The 24,163-nt window shown below is 37.5% G+C and overlaps 2 protein-coding genes across 4 annotated transcripts in view; one reads left to right on the top strand and one right to left on the bottom strand.

The window, feature by feature from the left end:
- Positions 1 to 24,163, bottom strand: part of LOC145463572 (uncharacterized) — a 157,639-nt gene that overhangs the window by 56,943 nt on the left and 76,533 nt on the right. The gene's annotated exons all lie outside the window — the stretch shown is intronic.
- LOC145463275 (acetylcholine receptor subunit alpha-like) lies at positions 4,612 to 23,106 on the top strand. 3 transcript variants are annotated; one of them, XM_081447013.1, is made up of 6 exons: positions 4,612 to 4,739; positions 14,169 to 14,263; positions 15,170 to 15,324; positions 18,182 to 18,226; positions 18,873 to 18,982; positions 19,591 to 23,106. In XM_081447013.1, exons 2-6 carry the CDS (start codon positions 14,176 to 14,178, stop codon positions 20,834 to 20,836), a joined length of 1,644 nt encoding a protein of 547 aa, XP_081303139.1. In that variant the 5' UTR covers positions 4,612 to 4,739; positions 14,169 to 14,175; the 3' UTR covers positions 20,837 to 23,106. The 3 variants fall into 3 exon arrangements, with proteins under 3 accessions (XP_081303139.1, XP_081303140.1, XP_081303141.1); XM_081447014.1 differs by lacking the exon at positions 4,612 to 4,739 and adding an exon at positions 8,093 to 10,435; XM_081447015.1 differs by lacking the exon at positions 4,612 to 4,739 and having other exon boundaries at positions 14,139 to 14,263.

Here is a 24,163-nt window from a genome sequence, read left to right as displayed (position 1 = left end):
AAGATATCAGTTATTCTTTGCTTTATTAAGGGACAAAATAAGTCACGTGACCTGTTTTACTTTTTATCTTTTAAACACTGTCAACCATTCCGGTCAGAACCATGCGAGGGACAACAAGAAAATTACCATAACGTTTCAATCGGTACATCCCCACAACAGATCACGTGACCCAACTAATCAACACTTTCAAGCAAAAATAAGTTAAGGTTGTTGTGTTTTATACTGCTGCCAAGTTTGAAGGTGTTTTTATTGATAAATCGCCCAAAAGTTATGGCTGTTTTTAGATTTTATGCAAATTGGACTGTGACTTGTGAGCCATGCCTCAAGATGCTCGAGTTTGGGAAATTGCTCGAATTTTAGCGCAAAAATGAATTCCGTTGCCATCATAATCATCTCAGCCTCGGGTTTATTCTTAAAATATTCTTTAAATTTCGCAAATTTCAGCTTCGATGTTCTTATAAAACATATTCCTCCAAAAAAGAAAGAGTTTAAGAAGAAGAAATCTGCATAGAACACACTGGGAAAGAAAACCGGAAAAGGACTGTTGAAGCGGCAAAGAATGCGCTGAAATACCTGCGGTACGATTATTTTTGTCTAGGACGTTCGCGCGATAATTTTCCAGTCCATCGATTTTTTTTAAAATTTTTTTACTTGTGTCAGAAATACAAAACAAACAAAGAAACAAACAAAAATTGGGGGTCACCGACTTCGTTTCAGGGATAAAACGTGTGGAAACTGCCCTGATTTTGAAAAATTGGCGCACGTAATTTAGCATGGTCTACGGGGGTTTATAATTAAAGATATCAAAGGTAAGTCAATGGAGGTAAACGATTTTACTCATATTTTGTAGAAGTGGGTCTGTTGCGTAAATAACTCCAAATGCTGCCAACGTTTCCACAAAACTTAACCCTTCAGAGGGATTTGAAACCGTCGCACAGATAAACGAAGACCTAAAAAGAACTGAATTCGATGGTGCATTTTGCAAAAAATTCAAACTCCTAATCTACAGATTTTTTTCGCTAAAAGTGGAAAATCAGTACAGAAAATGATCTGCCAAAAGAAAAATAGGGATCACCTATTATTGTTCATTTTATTACTTAGCGCGCGTTCGATGCATGACGTGGCGTGTGAATTTGCGTGCGCAGTAAGGATGCGCAGAAACAATCCGCTGTAGGAAAAAAGATGGCGATTGGTACATTTACCCATAATTCGTAGCCCAAGGAAACCTAAGAAACGCTCATAAAAACGTGCAGAAACGTTCTAAAACCTTCAAACCCAGCGTAGACAATGTCGATAGCAAATGAACAAATACTCCAAAAATTTGGCTTTCCTTGTACTTTACAGACTGTATTAGGCTAGCATGGTATTGTGGTAAAATGTACAGCCGCCATCTTTCTTCCTATGGAGGATTAGCGCGAACGTCCTTAAGTCTGGGACTCAAAGCGTTGAAATTCAAAAGCTGCTTCTATATTTTAAGTACTGTGACAAGACGTGTAAACTTGTCTTTATATCGACATATCATAGTTTGAATTGGCTCAGTTCCTTTGACTTGCTATAATTCAAAAAAAATATTCGAACTGTCGACCATTCAAGGATAAAAACTTGACCGACAGTGTTTTAATAGTATCACAACCCAACTTATTTCGTTGCGATCATATTCTATGCCAAGCGCATCTGTGATCTGAATCACTTAGCACTTTTTAATCGACATATCATAGCTTGAGTTGCGAAGTTGGTTTGGTTTACCAGGATAACAAAAAACATTCGGACCGCCGATAAGTTAGTGTTTTTTCTGACGGGCTCCTTTTACAGCCACAGGTAGTTTTATTATTACGTGTATTATTTACGTTTCTGCATACATTAAGAAACAGCTGACCGAAACGCAGGGTTACCCTCCATTTTCCTGTCTGATTTAAAAAGTCATGTTTAATTTTAGCTAAATAAATTTGCTCTGCAATTTTGCCGCGCCCTAAATTATCACCTTCTGAACTATCTCTGAATTATCACGAACATTACAACCTAATGATGTCAGCCCATATTTGTGGCCTGTGTCCCACTGCAGTCAATTGATGAATCAACATGTTAGATCTGTGAACAGTTGCCCGCTACTCAGATTGCCACAGCAACCAAACAAAGATCTAGAGGAAGTGTGATATCAGTTGGCGCTCGATCCTGACAGAAAGAACACCTCAATTATCGTTCGTTCAGTTCAAAGACACTTTACTACGGTTTACATTTTGGTACGTATGACTGATGTTTTTTGTTTCTTTAATTTCCAGTTCCCATGATGTCTCGCCCAAAGAGAGAAAAGTACCATTGTTCCATATTGATGTATCTTTCCGTTGGTTAATTCAAATCATGATTATTTAATTATTTAGTCATTTTCAAGCTGTTGTTAGAATTCATATTCCCCACGACTTAAGTTAGCAATGGATTATCAGATTGGGAAATACATGTCTTTGTGTATTTCCATGTGCCTTTTGTTATTTGTAGCCATAAGGTACACGGAAATGTCCATGTACGTTTTCTTATGTGTAGCTATAAGGTACATGGAAATTTCCTTGCAAGTTTTCTTATGTGTAGCAATAGGGACCATGGAAATTTCCATGCAATGTTTCTTATGTGGATAACGTAGCCATAAGGTACATGGAAATTTCCATAGAATTTTTCTGATGTGTAGCCATAAGGTACATGGAAATTTCCATGCAATTTTTCTTATGTGTAGCTATAAGGTACATGGAAATATCCATGCAATTTTTCTGATGTGTCTGAGCCATACCCGATACATGGAAATTTCCATGCAATTTTTCTGATGTGTCTGAGCCATACCCGATACATGGAAATTTCCATGCAATTTTTCTGATGTGTCTGAGCCATGCCCGATACATGGAAATTTCCAGGCAATTTTTCTGATGTGTCTGAGCCATACCCGATGCATGGAAATTTCAATGCAATTTTTCTGATGTGTCTGAGCCATACCCGATGCATGAAATTTTCCATGCAATTTTTCTTATGTGTAGGCATAAGGTACATGGAAATGTTTAAGCAATTCTTTTGTGTTTAACGTAGCCATAAGGTACACAGAAATTTCCACGTACTTTTGTAACTTTTGCCCGTTCTTTTATAACTTGGCAAATATATCAACATTTTTGGTGTTTAGACATCAGAAAGAGAGATAAGAAACTTTTTTTTGTTTCAAATAATCACCATTATTCATGAGTTCTTGCCACTTTTGATTACCCCATTGCAGAAAACTGGGTCATCGTATTAATTTTTACCATTAGGTTTTGGGAAATATGTAAGCGTTTTAGCAAATTTGTGTCATAAGTTTTCTTAAAGCTTCGCTTCTGGCAAACTTCTTAGGGTTTGCTACATTTTTACCAGTTGACGTTTTGTCTTCGTTTGGCAACATGCGCTGTTAAGGCAAAATCGCGTCAAACTTTTCACCAGCCTGTCAAAACAATGCTCCAAAACATCATTTTGTGCCAGATTTGCCATTTCTTTATGGCAAAATTAACGCCGAATAGCCAAATTATTGCAAGAAATTACATTTTCGAATATTCCTCAGTCTGTATAATAATTATACGTATCACACGAAAGCTGAATTAATAATTGTTTATTATCCTGTTTCTCTTTTATCCGGAAAGCGAGAGACCAAAATTTTTAAAAGTGCGAAAGTTGTTGTAGAAATTCTAGCATTGATTGTTTGCTATACCATAGTTCGAAAACACTGTTAAAAAAAATTCATTTCATTGAATAAGAAACTGTAGCAGTTTGTAAGAGTCACCTGGGACTTTCTTTCCTTTGTATTGCTTACTAGTAAAAATAGAATTGGCACGACAAAAATAAATGAAAACATACTGGACCACCGTTCCTTCGATCTACGTAATTCACGACAAGAGCAAAGAAGAGTGGAAGGTTAAGAATTAATTTACGTAAATTTCTATTGTTTTAGTCCGTTAATATTAGGATACATATTCTTCAAAGTCATATAATCCTAAGCCAGGATTTCAAGTCAAAATTCTCCAGCAAAAGACCAGCTATCTGTCACTCCAGCTTGCTGATGGTTAGCCGTTTCATTTCGGCTCTACTCTGGTTAGCTTTCACTGATTTGAGATCGACTCTTTCCAAACTCCCCACATAACTCGCCAAATATGCTGAACTTAAACTTGAACGAGTGTAGGTTTTTGTCGAGGGTCGAGGCAATACCTAAAAAAGTTAACACTATTAGTATTTTTAATATTTTTGATATTTTTAATATTAAATAAATATGTAATGCTAGTTCGCGCAGTTCTTATCTTCAGCACTTTCTCGCCTTGCGCGTGTTGTGAAAGGATTTTTGACCGCGTTGAAAGTCTCTTTTAAACTGGGCCCTGCGATGTCAGTTGAACGATTATTTGCCCTTTGTGATTTGATAATTTCTTCACTTCAGGAAGATTCAAACACTATAATCAGCAACATGCGTGTATTTCAAGGGGAAATTGGAAGCATTTTAGATCCTGACGACAGCAAAACGCAACCGAAGACTAGGAGAAAGTTCGGATCGAAGTCCCCCCCCCCCCCCCCCCTCCTTAAAAAGTATATTTTATATCAACATCTTTCCCTCCGCCCACCACGTGATAAATCAATTTAAAACACTCCGACTTCTGAGCGACACGGTTCTTCGCTTATCAGACCCAAGAGAGCATGGTCTTTTTCTGCTGACAAGGCACGATTTGCAAATATATTTGAGTCACAAGGTAAGGAAATAGTTGAATATTAGTAAAAAAAAAGACAAAATCCACCCTAAGAATACCGACTGAATACTGCTTGAAACGTTTTATCAGGAATAAGAACCTTCTTGATTTCGAAGTGATATACTAGTAATAAGCTCTCTGCATCTCGAAAGTTTGGGCTCATGCTATCCCAAATTAAAGGTAATTATCGGTGTCCATTATTTTTCATGTACAGTTTTGCGTTTTAAGCTTGATTGAGAAAGTAAAAGTCACAAAATCGATGGGATTCGATCGACTATGATCTATTCATGCTTCAGGGCGAAAAACGTAACTTTTCACATGCTTGGTGATCGAATCTGTGTATTGAATTTTGTGTTACTGGCTATCAGAACGTTGGAAACATGTGTTGTAGTCACCATGGCGTACTTTGATTGCATTATTTTTTTTATCTATCCCTCTTACTTGGAATCTGATGCTTTTCCAACTTAAGAAATAACTCCTCATTTAATTTTAAGATAATTTATTTTGTTTGGACTGTAAAGTCATGATCAAAGCACAGCTAGCGTCATGAAATGTCGATCATCTTAAACCAGATTAAACCGTAGCCACTTTTAACTATTTGCATAGCTTTTAAACGGCAAGAGAATCAAATCTTCAATTAGTGACAATTTTTTGAAGTCACATAATTTTGTTTATTGAAACCCGACTGTATATTTTTTTTGATGTGAAGTATATCTGAAATAATTCCTATTTGAACTGCGGTTGTAGATGAAAGTGAAGAATGATCATCGCAGTAAATTTTCCAATTTAAGCAATTGGAAAGAAGAAGCCTGAAAAAATCAGGGCTTCAACGGGATTCGAACCCGTGACCTCCGCGATACCGGTTCGAATCCCGTTAAAGCCCTGATTTTGTCAGGCTTCTTCTTTCCAATTGCTTAAATTGGAAAATTTACTGCGATGATCATTCTTCAATTTGTATATTTTTTTGTATATTTGTTATCTTTGCATGTTTTAAAGCGTCAAGAAATCTCAGTTTAACAATTTATTTCCACATATAACTCATAATTATACTAACCGACAGAACAAAGCTCAAAATTAAAGTCTCTAATTTCAGAACAGTTCAAAGACTAGTTTCATGAGCCCTTTACAGAAATTGATTTAAATTATTTATTACGTGTATCTAAACTACACCCAAGGTCAAAACATAAATTCTCCTGGGCGATTTCCATACAAGAAGAAATGTTGCTTCTGAGAATTTGGTGTCCGATCAAGACCAAATCCAGTAACTAACGATTGTTCTATTTTATCGTCCTTTTTAATTAAAGAAATTCAAGGTCTTCGAGGCTTCAAAATTAAAAGTTGAAGGAAGGAAGGAAGGCTTTTCAGTTCATGCTACTTCCTGTGGTTCATTCATTTTATTATTCCTGAAAAGTAAACGCAGCTGAAAGGAAGTCGAAGAACTAAATAGATAATAATTTTTGTTCCTGTATCCTGTGAATTAAATGTCGCTGCTTAAATTTAAAGCTTACTTTTAAGTGGAAAAATGACCTTTTCCCAGGGAAGGCAATTTTTCCAAGCTATAAGAACTGTCTTAAGACTTGTCTTTTTTTTCAGACAAAATTACCTTGAGTTATATACACAGCACCCCCCAAAAATAGTGAAATCTAAACTTTAAAGCCGTCTTAATAAAATAAATCTTCTAGATATCAAATTATTTACATGCAAATGATCAAAGCAGTGCTTTATTTTAAAAACAGGCAAAAAAATATTTGCTGAATTTCCCAAGCCAAACGAACAACAAAATCCCTAAATTCAACTCAAGGTACATCTCAAAAAATATGAAAGCTAATGGATATTCCTGAACTTAAGAGTTCTTTCCAGATATTGATTCTGAGATTCGCACTGGAGGAACCATATGGATACCCAAGACCATAATTTGCTAGAAATGTTATTTTTGCAATTTGTATTAGTCCTTTCTGTTTTTGCCTACATGTATAAGTTACAATATCTACGTTATTGTTTTACTCTTGTTTTGTTGTGTCCGCAAGCTCATGCGCTTTACTATGTCGATGCAAAGGATCTCTCAATTGAAATTTCCAAACAAAACTCGTAATATTAGAAAAACAAAACATGCGTGGAAAATTTTCGAACAGAACAGATGGTCCCTATTGTTGAATATAAAACGAACTGCAAATTAAACATGTCGCATGGCATGGAAGTTATATTGTTTGTGTGGATTTCAGGCAACATTTATATTAATTAGCGCAGTCTGACGTTTTTTTTTTGGCTATTATTTGTTGTTGTGACATATTCATGTCAACATGTGGCGTGGAATCAAACTTAATTACAGACGTTTTTGAACAAAGCTCTTGTTTCTCATACCCTTTTTCTCGTACAATGAATTGCAAAATTTTTGTTTTTGCATGCATTTTAATTATATAAATTTGGCATTTTTGATGAAAAACCCCGTGATAATGCGCGTTAAAGAAGGGAACATTTGACTTCCGGTTACCGACAGTGCTTCGTCCTCAGAGCGTTTCCAGTCAGCGATAGCCAAATTTAAATCTGCTGAGTAAAAGGACCACGTCTTCTGGCAACGAAACTGTTCAAGTGACTGTGAATAGACCAGGTGGTTTTTAATCAGTATATTTTTTTCTCTCACAAACACGAACTAATCAACTTGGAAACAAGTGCCTTTTTTGAAAAGCTGATGTTTGTTCCCGCACTCTGAAACCCAGGGTATTATCACTCAATCAAACTGTCTCTTTTTCCAGAGCTCAAACGCTTCAAGAACTTGCATTTAAGCGAGTTAACACTATGTTACAGGACATCATGCATGAATTTGTTGCTTTTATTTGAAATTGTGAAATATCGCTTAATGACGTGTGCTCTGTGATTTTTAGTGACAGAGTAATTGTGGATGCCAGGACAAACGCCAGGAGTAAGTTACGAAAACACAGACCTATTTGTTTCAAATAATATTTCGATGAAAGTCACAAATGCGAGCATGAATAATGAATGATAAAGCAAGTGAGACATAATGCCTTCCAAGGAAGACAACATCAGAGATATGCCCCACCTCAAGGTTTTAGTGAGAAGAGCTTAAGTAAAATTGGGCCATGCTTTTACCGTCATTAGAAAATAATCTATTTTTTTAGAGCAAAGGTTGGCTTTTATCCGACAAGTTTTACTTTATGACTTACTCTAGATTTCATGCTTATAGTGTTGTATTCTATGTCTTCAAAATTGCTGAGAAGTGATCTTCACCAATAACAAGAAATGGCCTTGATTGATGTTATCATATTTATGATCTGACCAATCCTTTATCATGGTAAACAAAATCATTATGAAAGCTGCGGTGTTTTATAAGGATTTCCAGCCCTGAGAAAAGCTGTAATTTAACACGTGTAAAATTACGATAGTTTTACTGTGATGATATCGATGATGTTTTGTTTGATATCATGCTTGACCCTATAAAGCCGTTTACAATTGAGTGTCGACAGCAATCAGGCAATTACTTTGGTTTTGGTTTTGGTTTTAGTAAGGTTTTAGATTGGCTGAGTAGTCTAGTCGGCAAGTAATTGGGTTGGTTTTGGTTTTACGACACTCAGTTGAAAACCGCTCTAACTGTACTTAAATTTTTTGGTGCCTGTATGACCGAAACTTTGGAGGTAACCTTTGGAAAATGTTCGGAAACGTTCGTGTGGCCTTCGGGCAACTTTTGGGGAATTTTCGGAAATCTTCGCAAAATCGATCGTCAAAAATAATACAAGATTGCCTGAAGAAAATAAGTATTATTTTTAGGACATTTTATACGTCGAAAGATTTCTTCAGATGCTTCAGAAAACCTGCCCAACCCTCACCTCCGCCGACGACAATACGTTCCGTAAAGGCTTTACCACGCTCGTTTATAATAATAATTATAATAATCAACTTTACTTATTGAGGATAGCACACAACAGTAATCACTGAAAAACCAGTGGCCCTCATATAAATATTTACAGAATAAAAAAGATGACGTGTTAAAAATTAAAAATATAGAAAGATTCTCAAATATGTTTCGGGGCGCAAGTGAGTTCAAAAAAATATATATTAAAAAGCAAAGCATTGGATCAAGTCTAACAATTAAAACAAGAAAATTAAAAATTTAGATGATAAAATCGTCCAATTCCTTATAACTGTCCATATAATGTTTAAAAATGGATTTTTTGAAGCTTGCAAGATTAGGTTGGTTTTTAATATGGGCAGGCATCATATTCCAGAGACGGCTAGTCGATACTGAGAAAGACCTTCCACCCTCAGTCTCCCGTTTGAATCGGGGGCAGACAAGGTTTAATTGACCATGCCTGCTCGTTCTTCTGTTCACGTCTACATTCCTAACAAGCATCTGGGTAAGATAAAATGGGCACTCCCCTAAAATCCGTTTATATACCAATATTGACTTATTTATTTTCGCTTCATGGTAAAATGGAGCCCAACCTAATTGTTTGGTGAATCAAATGTTTTGGTTGAGAATGGTATTTTTGACAGTTGTGAAGTATTCTGTCTTAACATGTAGTCTGTCCACACTGTAATAAAGCCGCCTTAGATGAACCTCTCAAGTCGATTGGCCAACGGGCGGTCAAATATATCTCACTTCTGCGGGGGCAGTCCTGTATGTTAAGCTCTGCTGCCGACGACGCACTTTCTTTGAAAGAAAATTGTTGTAGGAAAAACGTTGGTTATGAAATGATAATATTCAGACTAGTTGAGTGACACATTTTAATTCTCAGTCTTATCAATCAAACTTAATATTTTCTATTTTGCCCATAGATTTAACTTAACAGGAACATCGACTCCATCACGTTGCAGCCGTCGAAGGAAAAAATAAGCCCGTGACGTGCAATGATAAGATAACACAAGATACAGATATGATATGGTGGGATAACAGTATAGACAGATCCTTAAAATACAGTATGGCCCGGGGTTAATAAGATACAATCCTCTCATTGAATCCTACAAGTTATTCTGCCGTACGAAAAAGAATGCCACCCATTACCGCTGATCACATACAGACATGCCACATCTACCGCAACCAAGAAAATATGGCTTCAAGTACATATTTAATGACCGACTCGGTTCGAAGGCGTCATTGTGTAAAAACTTCCTGATTTTGAAACTGCTCGAAGGCAAATTGTCTTTGCTTTAATTGACTTTTAATCAGTAGAAAGTCGCCTTCAAAGAACGCGGTGTAACCACATTTCAGTTGGACACAAAATAAGACGAAGCGGCCATGATTACAAACCGAAGCTCGTTATTTCCTAACAGATATAGTACAAGCAAATCAAAACTCTTTCTTCTCTGGCTGAGAGAGGATGTGTAATGATAAATGATCTACTGAGCACGTTATGTTCATTTAATGTTCAAGACATGCTATTTGTCAAATCGCAAGACCATTAACCAACACACGATTTCGATTGGCTCGGATCTGTGACTCCTGCTTTTCAGTCAACCCTAGTTTACAGCTGGCTCCATATTGTCAAAAAGCTATAACTAAGCAAAACAGTGAAATGCATTACAGCCCTGTTTTAATAATTAGATGCTGGAGCACAAGCTTGGCAATCTCATACAATGGCGTGTTGTTTACTCGAAGAGCCCTAGATGTCAATAAAAACCAACGATAAGTCAAGAGAAATTTAATTTTGAGCAAAGGGCGATGAACATGCTACGTTATATTTCGGGTAAGTTTTTACTCTTTATAAAATTTTTATTGGGTGAAGCCTTATAAAAACCTCAGAAAGGTTCGGTTTAGTATTTAAAATTCATTAACGTTTATATATACAGAGACTCTCTTGTTCCATTCCGGTGAATTCATGTTTCATGTGCTGGAAAAAATTGATTGTTTTCACTTTGATTTCAGTCATCTTCGACTGGATAAGCCAGAGAAGGCACCGCTCTAACTAATTTACTAACTGAGTTTATTTAAAAGGTGGCTTATTGTCTCCCAAACACTAACTGTCGAACGCGCGATCTTCGACAAGATTATCGCAAAAAAAAAAAAATGATAGCGTGTATGGTGACTTAGGGTCCTCCTAGTTTTGACATCGACTGGTTCGGGATCATCAATACAGTTTTTCAATACATTTCACAACATACAGTCGGGCATCACAGTGCAATTAGAAGGGGCTGGCTTTTATTGCTGGTTTTTGGCCGTTCATTATTTTAAATGCGGAAGTCTATTGTTTTACTCCTGAAAGAATTGTCATGTTTTGTGAAATCGTCGTCGAATCGGCCACTGTTATTCGTAGCGTCTCACTCGCGAGGACAATGTTTCAATTTCCAATCCCTTTCTTTTCTTTTTTTTTTTCAATTTCTCAAAGCTTTAAAACGTGGATGTGTTTTAAGCCTGTCGAACCAGATGGTCATCATTACATTAGTTTTATTTTATGGGTTTGTAAATAAGAGAAGGTAGGAGAGCTAAAATGTTTTATCATAAAATATCTAGATCGAGTGACGCGATATAACCGTGAAAAATATCTTTATCTTACGCATTTAAGAGTTTTTAAACGTAAAAATTTACATATCTTACAATTAAAAGGCATTTACAGCCGTAGAAATTTCTAATTCGGTATCAGTGAGTCTGCAGTGTAAAGAAACACGAACCTTCTCTAACAATATTATTTTAGTTAACACGAAATTCTTCAAAAGGAGAACAAAATCTCAAAACTAGATTGTTGAAAAAAAAAAAAAAAAAGCGTGCATGTTGTTCGCGCCCTCAGAGGGAACGCGATAAATATTTCTTCAGCGGAAGCTATTTTTTCACAACCGGAGCGGTAAACCAAATTGACATCTTGGCGGGGAATAACTGGCGTTACTGACCCTCTTGGCTTGTGAAGAATGACTGATTATCAGTCTTATAATGAAGAAGGGTATGAGTTTGATATGTGTATCACACTCCCTAACTTTGTGCAAGTACATTTAACAAAAATAAAGAGATTCAAGAACCACCTTGTGGAATTATTCAAGAACCACCTTATTCTTCATTTCAAGCGCGGATTTGTTGGACCGGTATCCTAGCAGCGTTTATGGAAAAAAATGAAGCAATTCCCGGCCGCCATTGTGTTTTAAAAGCAACCATCTTATGCTGAAATGGCAGCTGTTTACAGTATTCGGTGCTTTTGGTGAAAATCAAAGTTGAAACCGAAGCAAAATAAACCTACACAATAAATGAAGGAAACCAATTAATACCTTGTTTGTTGTGCTACAAACAGGTCTTCTTGCATGCAGTTCAGATGACTTAGCTAATGTCGTGAATTTCATAGTCAGTGTGAAGCTTGCGTTGAATCAAGCGAAACGACAGTCACAATTTTGATCAAAAACTTGAATAGACATATCAAAAGCTGGCCTATATTCAGTTGTCTCCTCTGGTAAGTTATGTCAAATTAAAAAAGCGCTGGTAAAATTACTCATCATTTTACATATTGTTAATTACAATTTATTCCAACGTTTTAAAATCAACCAATCACAAACACTTTTAGAATGGCAAAACAGTGACGTCACATAGGAAGACCTTAATTGGAGGCGACCGAAAGGGTTGAATAAAATTGAAAATGTCTATCTAAGCTGTAGCAGTTTGTGAACCTTTTGAATAATGAATAACCTTAAAGGCATATTAATTAAGTTTGAAGTTAAATCGCCGCGTTTGGTCAGTCAGTCAGTCAGTCAGTCAGTCGGTCAGTCAGTCAGTCAGTCAGTCAGTCGTTTATAAATGACCTAAAGTTCTAGAGCTAAATTGTGCAATTAATTATAGAGCGAACGGCGGTTTTTTAAAAGCCAAGCGTTTAAAACCAATAGTTCTGAGACTGCTTGACTATTGTTGACTTTTCTCGTTGACGGTACCTCTCATTTAGTTAGAGCTATTGCTAAATAAGTTCTTATTACCTATGATATATGTTTTTGATATTTCCAAAATCATGCTGAAAATGGTGACAGTGTCCCTTTTAACTGTGAACTGCAGCAGTCGACATAACTTTAGGGACCATTTCGTGAATTTATAACAGTTTTAAGCAAATGTTTTGTAACAGTGTTCCTTTAAAGGTTAACTCCAGAATAAACTTCACGCAATTCTCGCATTCTCGCACTAGGAAATTTGATCATATCGCCCCTGTCCTAAAACAGCTCCACTGGTTACCTGTTTGCTACCGTATAATTTTTAAAATTCTCCTACTGGTCTACAAAGCTCTCAATGGAACAGCGCCTTACTACATCAGTGAATTACTTAAGTACAACACCTCTCAACGGAAATTAAGATCGTCCTCTCAACACCTTCTGGCGACCCCGAAAGCTAGACTGAAAACATATGGAGAGAGAGCATTTGCTGTGGCGGCACCGAGACTATAGAACTCGATCCCACTTGAACTAAGATCCAGTAGTTCGATTGACATTTTTAAACGGCATTTAAAAACATATCTTTTTAAACGAGCTTTTTAACTCTTTCAATTTTTAGATTATTTTTTTATTTTTTGTTCCCTCCCCTTTTTTAGCTTTTTAAATATATATATTTTTAAATTATTTAATGTAAAGCGCCATGGACAAATAGTGGATTGGCCCTATATAAATATTTTATTATTATTATTATTATTATTTTGATTGGTTCTTGCTTATCTATTGTAAGAAAAACGCTTAGATGACTTCACAGTTACGTTCGTTTTTGTTTCTTCATTATATAAAACAAGTCGAAAATATCCGAGTAGTTTACGATTTATTTGATGTATTGAGTAAACAAACTGGCTCGTAGGGAATGCATGGCCCGTACTTTCCAAAAAACAAAACAAAACAAAACAAACATCGAGACGAGAGATGAAATTAAACTGAGTGGCGTGTTAACATAGCTCAGTCAAAAGACATCACACAATAGAGGGACATAAATGCAAAAATCTAGGCATGCTTATTGGCTGAGGGCTGGTCAGTTTAGTCTGAGGTCAAATATTCTTTTGTTTTAAAAGGCGTGCAAACGAGGCGAAAGGGTCAATACAATGCCGAATTGACCTGTCGCCTCGTTTTTGTGTCAAGCCGCTGATAACTTCATTAGCAGTATCAATCCAAAATAGTGCAGAGAGTTGAAATTGAGTGCTAAAAATTTAATATTACCAGCAGAAAGTTGAAATTAACTTGCATGCATATTATTAACAAGTAGCCAAACGATGTTTTTTCTCGTGCAATATGGAATAACTAAGCACTCGTATTTTTAAAATACTCAATACAGATTGCACTCACTCTACGGGCTCGTGCAATCTTTTTTAGTCTTTGAAAAATTGACTTGGGCTCAGTTATTTATTACAAATTACACTCACTGTACAAATTTAATTCGAGATTTCTCGAGAGGTCAAGTTAGACCGTCTCAAGCTCGTTTGATATGTATTCTTAAACTAAAGCGACAGAGAGCCTAATTCCATGAATTTACTTGCATGATAGAAGGCACATGAATGATGGACGAAAGAAGATGTTTTTCCAGAGACAGAGAAAGCTTATCATTTTAGTTGATCTTCTTGGATTCATTTTATCAACAGGTAAGCTGCAAAGATTTTAATGTATAACATCTTAAAATAGCACAAAACTTGAACGTGTTGTGATTATAGAGGATACTATAATATGGCCTCAAAAGTCCTGTTCCAGACCAGACTGACTTGTTCAAATTCCATCCAGGATTGGTAACTTATGGCTTATCAGTGCTTCTCCTTACAAGCGATTGGTCTAAACACGTCACGTGACGCAGCATACTAATTTTATCAAAAACTGGTCCACGATGTCAGGGAGAATTGTCACTGGTTCCTTGGGCGGTCCGAAATTTGCAAATTAGGTTCGGCGAAAAATTTATGGTTTTCAATTTCAAAACATTGTACCAAAGAAAACAGTTTGTATTGGATAAGTAGACCTCTTCCTTGCTTCATCGGTTTGGCAGGCAATTTCTGTTAAACTTTTATGACGGCAACCTGATTGTTCTTTTCTTGGTGGGGAATATTGGTCTCGTTTGCTTTGCTTTGCTCTTTCCTCTGAGCTCATAGTTTTTATCTCACGAGGTTCGAATTCTCGATTCCGGAACTAAACCTCCGTTCACTTCTAGAAACAGGTAATGCACGTGAACAAATATGAATAACAAAAAGAGCAGGGATAGCGTAGTGGCAAGAGCGCTCGTCTCCCACCAATGTGGCCCGGATTCGATTCCAGCCCGGTGCCATATGTGGGTTGAGTTTGTTGTTGGTTCTCTCCTTGCTCTGAGGGTTTTTCTCCGGGTTCTCTGGTTTTCCTCCGTCCGCTCAAACCAATATTCCCAAATTCCAATTCGACCAGGACGGAGGACCCTCATAAAAACAAGCTAGAGCTGATGTGGCTTCCTCTCTAAATATTGCAATTAATTTATTTTTTATTTTCAATACAAATAGAGGAGGTTTCTATGTATTTCCTGTGTACTTTAGGAATAACGCTTGGCGAAGATCTCAGCCCAGAAAAGAAACTGCATAAACGATTGTTCAATGACAGCTACTACAGCGTCGACCTGTTGCCGCTGACTAATCTCTCAAGCACAATTAATGTCTCCTTTGGATTTGATCTGGTTAAAATCGTCAACGTGGTAAGTGAAAAAAAAAGTGATTCACTTTCATTAATTATAAAACGATTAAAGGAGATGAAAGGCGTCATGTCGTGTTGTTCTCAACTTGCGTCTACTTGCGGCTCCGTTTGGCCAGGCCTTACGTGCACTTGCGTTGACTTGCGATGACTTGCGCTCAAGTTTTCACGCAAGTTTTCACGCAAGTCGACGCAAGTTTTTCACCGTTTGGCCACCCAACCCAAGTCAATGCAAGTTGAGTGACGTTCATTAACCTATTATTAGCCAATGAAATACAGAATATGTCTGCCTTGAAATGGGTTTTTTTGCGACCTGCGTGTACTTGCGAAGAAAACTTGCGAATCCGTTTGGCCACCCAGCGCAAGTCTCTACGCAAGTTCAACTCGTGGCTACTTGCGACTACTTGCGAGTCCGTTTGACCAGGACTTTATTATTAGCAAACACATGATTTCGAGTGCGATTTGGAATAAATAAGCACGAGAAATTCTTCAGACTAACAAAAAAATGGTTTCTGAAAGTTGCATTTCTTGAGTTGCTTAACCAATCAGAACAGTTACTCAGTAAAGTGTACTATTTTGAAATCATTTATTTTGGTCAGAACGAAATGAACCTCAAAAAAGAGGTATACTACAAAGACTGGAAGATTGAGAGAGATTGCTAACAACGAACTTGAGCCCCTTTACCATCTGAGTAGGGTTGCAATTTGCATACCTAATGAACGAACATAATTTGAAGCCTGTGTTCGGACCAGGTGCAGATTCAACGGAAATAACTGGAGTTATCAAGAGATGTTAACTATCTTTGAGTGCAATTAATTTCCAACTTCTCAAAAATGCTGTGTCAAGGGACCGTTCATTTTTTATAAGGTAGGGGGGGCTGGTGGGATTTGGGGGGGGGCCATGCGAAAAAAAAAGGGCTTTCGAGGGGGGGCCATCCCAAAAAAATAAGGGAAAAAGGGGGGGTCACGTGAAATATTTTAGTAAAACTTTAAAATGGCATAACGTTTGAATATCAAAAAAATTGCTATAGAATAAACATAGAAGGCAGGATACAAATTTATTACAAACTTTCCTTCTGCTTTAAAAAAACGTTTGGCCACAAAAAGCATTTGTAGCTACTGAAAAGAAGTATTTAACACTGTTATTTTCGAATGCAACTTTCACTGGCACTCATCTTCATCTTCGCTGTCATCGAGTTCTTCGTCGCCGCTTGTGCTGCTATGGGAGTCTCTTTCACCAATGCTGCAAGAAGCAGCAATGCTTTCCGTCAGAGTGTACTCTTCAGGGTACATGAAGGTGTAAACATAATCTCTGACTTCCCGCTCAAGGTTTGTGGTGAAATAATTCCCTTCCAAGAGCTGTGCAATGTATGGCCCATCTCTTCTAAATAACGACGTGGCAACATCCTCAACTTTAATACACTCTTCCGGGACGGCCGTTCTAGGAGGGTACACAAGGCATTGTGGAAGATCATTTCCTAGCGGGTTTCCAACACAGATTCCATAAACTCGTTAGACGTTGTTTTCAGTCCGCTTCCTCTTTCTTTCATTTGACTTTCTGCGGTTTTCTTTTTTCCTTCTCCTTTTGTTGATGTGCTGTTTGAGTGTGCCCTTGAATATGCTGTTATAATTGCTCTTCTTATTTTCTAGTGCTTCCATGTCCTGAGTGACCTTCGTCAACTTAGCTTCTATACATTTGATCTGCTTTACATTAAAACTGTGGGCAAATTCTTCGCCCTGCTTTAAAGCAAGCCCATTGGACTGAAAGAGTGTGGAATCATGTTCCTTTACATCTTTCAATATGACATTCAACTTTTCCACAATTGCTCTGAGCTCTTTGATGGAGAAGTTCAGTTTTCTTCCATCACTGGGCTTCAACTGGTACCCTGGCACGGAAAACTCACCCACCCTTTCTGAACAGCCATCCGCACTTAGAAAGATTGCTTCTTTTGGTTGTAAGATGTCAAACTGCCTGGATCGTTCAGCAGTAAACCTTTTCTTAAACGACTCGTCGCTTTCGCCATTATTGCGCATTTTGGAATTTTGCGCATTTAAAAAGCAGCAAGAGTGAGAAAGTAAAGACAATTGTAAGATATTCATGCTTGCAGCAGAAGAGTCCTCTCAGAGCTGGCCAACCAACACTGAGAAATGCCAGGACATTGACACAAAATGACAACAGGGCAAGTGCTGACAGCAGTGAAACAGATGAAAGTGACAATGATGAGTATGACAGTGATGCATTTGACTCTGGGGGAGAAGATGACTCAAATGACGTCATTCTTGCATTCATCAATTCAGAGGAGGAAGATGCCAATGAGAGGCCAAATGCCACACGCTCAGGGCGAGCCATAACTAGGAGATCCGAAATTCACTTCTCATTCTTTTGATTGTTTTTTAAACAATAGCTCTCTGTCGTATAGGGATTGTAAATATTGTCTTCATAGTGAGCACAATAACGTGAAGTAGGGGGATAATAGAGAAATATTAAAAAAGTTGAAATCTAAATATTGTTTGTTCAATTTTTTTTTTTTGGGGGGGGGGTCATCCCAAAAAATGACCGCTATAAAGGGGGGGCCATGTGAAAAAATTGGTAAGCTGAGGGGGGGTCATGCGATTTTTAAATGGTGCTTCCCAAATCCCACCAGCCCCCCCTCCCTCATAAAAAATGAACGGTCCCCAATTATCAAGGAGAGTTAAATTTATTGCTTCAATCTACTTACATCTCTTAAGTTCACCTAGAGAAATACGGACACCTTGCTGATATCGACAATTTTCTTAGTGCCATCTTCTCAATTTTCTGACTCTACAAGTCGACCAATAATATTAGAACTCAATGGTTTTTCCATTACCTTTTCTCTGCAGAACGCAAAAGAACAATCTCTAACAGTGTATGGCTGGGTTCAACAGGTTTGTGGTGTAAGCCTGCGCCAAAACTTCTCGAACTTACAACATAACTGGCGTATATATTTTTTTATTCTGACCTAAATTCTGTCTCTGAGAAATCTATAATAAAAGGAGACACCGAGGCTATGTTTACACTTGGTACCCGTGCACAGTGCCAGAGCACCATTCTCTCTGGGTGCTAACGTGAACACATCTTTTTACCAAGTACTCACACCAGAATTCGGGCGCAGTTCCCGTGCCCGTGTACATGGTCCCGAGCTGCTCGGTCACTTAATGGTACTTGGGTACTTGGAGTATCCAATGTCTGAACGCGACACTATTAAGTGTCAGTCCCTAAGCATATGCATAAGGCTTGGACACCAAGCGTAAACGGCCTAAATGATTCTAATGGCTCTGTGCCAATACCACCATTCATAACTAAAACCCGCCTGTTACAAAATATTCAAATTCCGCTCACTAAATTCCCAGAAAGAGGGGAATATATAAAGCAAAGGAAATACTTTCGTATGTGGATAAGAAAAGAGTTTTGCATTTTGTATATAACTCTGATTCGATAAAATGACTCCTGGAAATGCTAAATTAGCTCAAATACATAGTCATGCTAACAACATTGGCCGTGCTTTCTTATGTCCTGTTTTTAATTCACAAGATATGGTTAAATCCTATGCTGCGGTGGAATGTGTCTGACTTCCAAGGAATTAGAAAACTCCACGTGGAACCTAAGAGGGTCTGGGTTCCCGATATTCATCTGTACAACAAGTAAGCTGTCGATTTATTGAACTCGTAACATCTAATTGAAGGGTAAAAACACTTAGAAATAGGAAACCTCTAAAATTGACTTTACATTGTTCGCAAGTTGTCCGGAGGAAATGCATCATTGCAGAGAATGCGAGTTGTGAAAAATTGGACATAAAAATCAGCCACTTTCGAGCTTAAATTTCTAGCACGCTGCCATTTTGGGTAGCATGACGTCACACGGTTGACCCTGTTGTCAGCATTAGATAATTAAATGGGTCATTTCCGATTTTTTTATCGCTTCTGTTTCAAACCGAGTCCTGGCTTGAAACTTTTCATGTGAAAATAAGTTTGCTTCATATGAAGATGAATGTGGGGGTGAAACATATTATTACGTGAATGGTTTGTCATGAAGACTCGTTTTGACATCTCCACAGTGGCCTGTTTTGTTGTGACCTTATAACAACGCCAAACCCAAAACCTAGGGGCAAGATTTGTGTCCAATATTTTAATAAACACTAACGTAGTTTTCGGCTTTCAATTTCCAAAAATGTTTTAACCATATTTCCATAAATTGATCATGAAAAGCAGTTTGTTTGAGAACTATTCTTTTAATGTTGTTTTGTATTCAGCAATGACGGTCAGGACCATTTTGCAGGCGGAAGAAGCAGTTATCGATCTGGTGTAACCCTGTACTCAAACGGTACCAACACTTGGTTCAACCCAAAGATGTTTACGACCCTGTGTGGAATCAAAGTAAAGTACTTTCCCTTTGATATTCAGACATGCGAGCTCAAATTCGGCTCGTTGGTGTACGATGCTCGCACACTGAACATTGAGCCTCTGAAAACGCTTAAATTCCCAGCTGCGTATTTCCAAGAAAATGGCGAGTGGGAAATTTACAAAGTTAAGATGCAACGAAGCGAGCAATGCTATCAACGCTATCCAGACGATCCCTTCGTCGAAATAACCGTCACCATCAAGATGGGGAGGGAAAGCATGGATTACTTCATCAATTTGATTGTGCCTTGCTGCCTGATCTCGTCCATGATTTTTCTTGGATTTATCCTGCCGCCGGAATCGGGTGAGCGAATAGGTTTGAGTATTACGGTACTGTTGGCTATGACCGTCTTTCAACAGCTCACATCAGAGATCATGCCATCTTATGACTTTCCCATACTGGGACAGTATTATTTTGCTATTATCATGGAGATCGGAGCTTCTGTGGTGGTGACGACCATGATTTTGAACTTCTACCACAGAACGAATCGAAAAATGCCCGGATGGGTGAAGAAGCTTGTGATTGATTGGATCGCGACTATCGTGTTCCTGACCAATACTTCCGAGAAAAGAAAAATCGTGCGTCGAAAAACCATAAGAAGAAGCCGATGTCGACAACGACAGAGATCTGGGATCCAAAACGAATCACGCAAAAGGTCGATCAAGAAGAAACCAGAGGACATCAAAGACCAGCAGATCCAGGGATTCAATATGGTAACATTCAGTGACACCATCTACTGCGGGCCTTCGGTTTCTGAACCAGTGACCACGGACATGGAAAATCTTGGACGCCAAATGAACTACGTTGTCAACTCGTACCCATTCCAAAACTCACACGAGGCGCTAGAAGGTCCACTTAAAAACAACGAAGAAGCTCGTCCGTACATGGATGATAGCGATACCTTGAGCGAGGACGAGTTGGCAATCAGACATTGGGAATGGACTTTAGTCGCAAGGATTCTGGATCGCTTTTTCCTCGTTGTGGCGATTATTTGCGGCATAATCACGGTCTCGGCAATATTCTTACGGGCACCAAAGTTGTGGCAAGATTTGAACAAGTTAACAAAGGATAATCCTGAACCATTAGTTGACGAATAGATGCAATGCAAGAGATAAATAATCCAGTGAATCCATGGAACTGAATTTTATCCCTTTTTTGCCTTAAACGATCAGCATTCAGCGAAATGTCAAGCCTTAATTTGAATGCACTGCATTTTTATAATTATCTCTTTGCTTAGTTTTACGTACTAAGAAAGTTATGATAGAGTAACACTTCGAGGTAGCACGTTAGTTGATCCAGCGATATCGAAGAATATCAAACATGCCAATGAGTTACAACAATTACATTAAGGGTGAGACAGCATAGATTGAAAACTGTTGGTTTGTGCTGTTTTATCGCCCATGCTTCAATACAAACTTAAAGTAGCTATACGTCAGGGTTTGTGCATCTTGAAAAGTTTAGCCTAAGTTTCTCAAATTCGTCGTCTGCAATCCGTGTTAATCTTCTTCATCCTAAACAATCCTTGTTCCATTATGGCTTATTATTATCTCTTTGGTGCTTTTCTATCTTAGCGAACTTTTATTTTCAGATTGGTAATAACTCAAAATGCCGTGACTGAGCTCCTTAACGTTTTCCTCATATTTAGCCAGTCTTAACATGAGATCAACAACAAAAATTACACTAAACAAAACATTGTTAACTTGTGTTAGATATGTGAGAAGTTATGATGCCAATTACAACTTAAAAGTTTCCAATCGCAGTGCACTATTTGTAAATTTCCGATCGTTGGCAATGTTAACATTTTCTATATACAGCTTTGTTCAGAAAATATCTTGAATTCGAGTGTTTGTTCATTATGCGTTATCGCAGCCTGTTTCAATTATTACAACTACATGCTTTTTAATATTGTAGTTAATTTCTCCAGTACTATAAAAAGCTTGATTATTCGCATTATCCAATATTTGTCAGTCATCTGAAGGCGTAATTGAAGTCAGGAAAATTTTTATCTATTAACTATACGCGACGGTAAAGAGCAGTTACTGGTTACAATGGTGTATCATGAAAATGTGTCGGACGAAGTTACAATAAATCGTTCTTTTACTAGTGTGAAAATTACTTGCTCAAACTCATTAATAATTCATCAAGTTTAAACAAAGGATATCATCACCGTGACAATGTTTGGATATCTAATCTTAATTAGCATAGATTTTTACGATTTTATTTCTCCGTTTTCTCCTTAGTTTTAGTTTAGATTGAGAAGGTATATCAAACACTCAGGACAGTGCTTGACCACATTTCCAAACACCTCGAACTTCGTCAAAAATACTCCGCTGCGGGTCGTATTTTCATCATTCTTCTCGGTGTTTGGAAATGTGGTCAAACAAGGTCTGTCGTGTTTGATATACTACTTCAAGAGTTCCAGTAATCACGTCAACTTGTTGAGCACTTACTGTTGTCATAAATTGTTACCATTAGCCAACACTAAAGAAATAAAGAAAGGAAAAAGGCAAACTTGATACAGCAAAAGAGCACCGAAAACTATTTAGCAAATCAGAAATCGCCAAATACAGAAAACGCTTCTCATATTGATGATAGCATATTCGCAATATTTAGTAGCAGCTGTCAGTAGCTGGTTCCTTGGTATTTCTTGGAAAAATGCGACACGAAACGCAAAAACGCCTCTTTCAGGGAAAAGACGGGAAGAACCTCGAGCTGCTGTGCATTTGTACTTTCTTCGAGATTTAAATGTCTTAAATGATTTGTTCAGTTGTCTTTGCCCTTTATGATTGGCCAGAGTGATTACTTTGGTCTTGGTTTTACGAGACTCGATAGCAGATTTCCGAGTTGCCTTAAACCTTTCTATTAAAGCGAGGCCTGCGGTGCACAACCATTCATATGAAAATGAGTTTAATTTGCATGAATGAAATTTCATCTTCATAGTGAAAGGATGAGCACCAAGACTCGCTTTAAGATAGAGGCTAAAAGTAATTTGGATACGGCCCATTAAAAATCGCTCTCGTGAAACTAGCGAAAACAACGCAATGAACCACTCAACTAAAAACAGCTGTAATAACATAACCGGCGCCAAGGCTGCGAAAACGCACGAGTCTAATAAAGGGGTGATTGTTTTTCGGTTCAGAGTTGGTTCACATCTGATCACTTTGATTTAACCGGCAAGTTGCAACTCATATGACAGAGATCTAGAGCCGGCGATTCTGAATCACTTTCGATCGTACTCAAGCATGCCTAGTGCATTTGATAATACTTGGCGCGACAAACGACACTTCAGCAGCTGAAGGATTAAGCATTGGTCATCATCGGATAATGAACTTTCAATGGCTCTTTGTAGGTAGATAACTGCGAACACAAATTACACCTTTTGCTGTTCATTTACAGAAAACAAACATTCATTTGTGTCCAAATTTCTTTCATTATGGTCATTAAACTCTCATTAACACCAATATGACCTTCATTTGCGCGTAAGGAACGTTCAAGAAAAACATTTACATATGCATTAACATTCAAAATCATCAAAAGAAAAACAATACCTTCATTTGACATTCATTGACTGTAAATGTATTTTCATTTTGGTCGAAAAAAAATTCGTTGTCACGAAACGACAATCATTTACACTTTACGACATTCAGTTTTCAACAAAAGACTTTCAATAACACAATTTGCATGAGAACTAACATTCAATTGCATTATTATGCAACCATATCCATGAAGGTAACAATCTTAAATGCGGTGAGACATACATTACCATGTTTTCACCTAACGTTAAGAGAAAACAATCGCTCATTAGCGTAATTCTTTTGAACAGAGATATCTCGCCCAATTTTCCTCGAAAATTTGATTATAGAACAAGGGACCATATGTACTTTTTTCAAATCATAATTTCACAATCCTCCCCTTGCAGATATAAATTCGGCCACTTACGAAACTTTTTGCGTACAACTCAGAGGGCGCACTACAGTATTCGTGTGACATACATGTACATGTAGTGACAGTTCGATTTGTCCAGAAATGCCACGAAGAAATAGAATCGCATTTGAACACCGCGAAAGGATAGTCAGGGCTTTTGAAGATGTCAACGAAGACTATTTACTATTTACTAGTGTGGCAATTGAAGGATAAATCGTTCAGCGAATTTGATATTCTATCTTTCAAAAATAAATGTTATTATGGCTGTAATGTTTGTCTCGCCGCATTAAAGATTGTTACCTTCATGGATATGGTTGCATAATAATGCAATTGAATGTTAGTTCTCATGCAAATTGTGTTATTGAAAGTCTTTTGTTGAAAACTGAATGTCGTAAAGTGTAAATTATTGTCGTTTCGTGACAACGAATTTTTTTTCGACCAAAATGAAAATACATTTACAGTCAATGAATGTCAAATGAAGGTATTGTTTTTCTTTTGAT

The sequence above is a fragment of the Orbicella franksi genome, chromosome 12 (genome assembly GCF_964199315.1).
Source record: "Orbicella franksi chromosome 12, jaOrbFran1.1, whole genome shotgun sequence".
Lineage (NCBI taxonomy): Eukaryota > Metazoa > Cnidaria > Anthozoa > Scleractinia > Merulinidae > Orbicella > Orbicella franksi.
Note: the sequence above shows the minus strand (reverse complement) of the source record. Positions and strands in the feature narration are given on the sequence as shown.

Excerpts from the sequence above, each read along its gene's own strand:
- LOC145463275 (XM_081447013.1), top strand. The coding sequence starts at position 14,176 with ATGAATGATGGACGAAAGAAGATGTTTTTCCAGAGACAGAGAAAGCTT. Across the intron at positions 15,325-18,181 it reads TGGTTAAAATCGTCAACGTG|AACGCAAAAGAACAATCTCT; the intron begins GTAAGTGAAAAA and ends TTTTCTCTGCAG. Across the intron at positions 18,227-18,872 it reads TGTATGGCTGGGTTCAACAG|ATATGGTTAAATCCTATGCT; the intron begins GTTTGTGGTGTA and ends TTAATTCACAAG.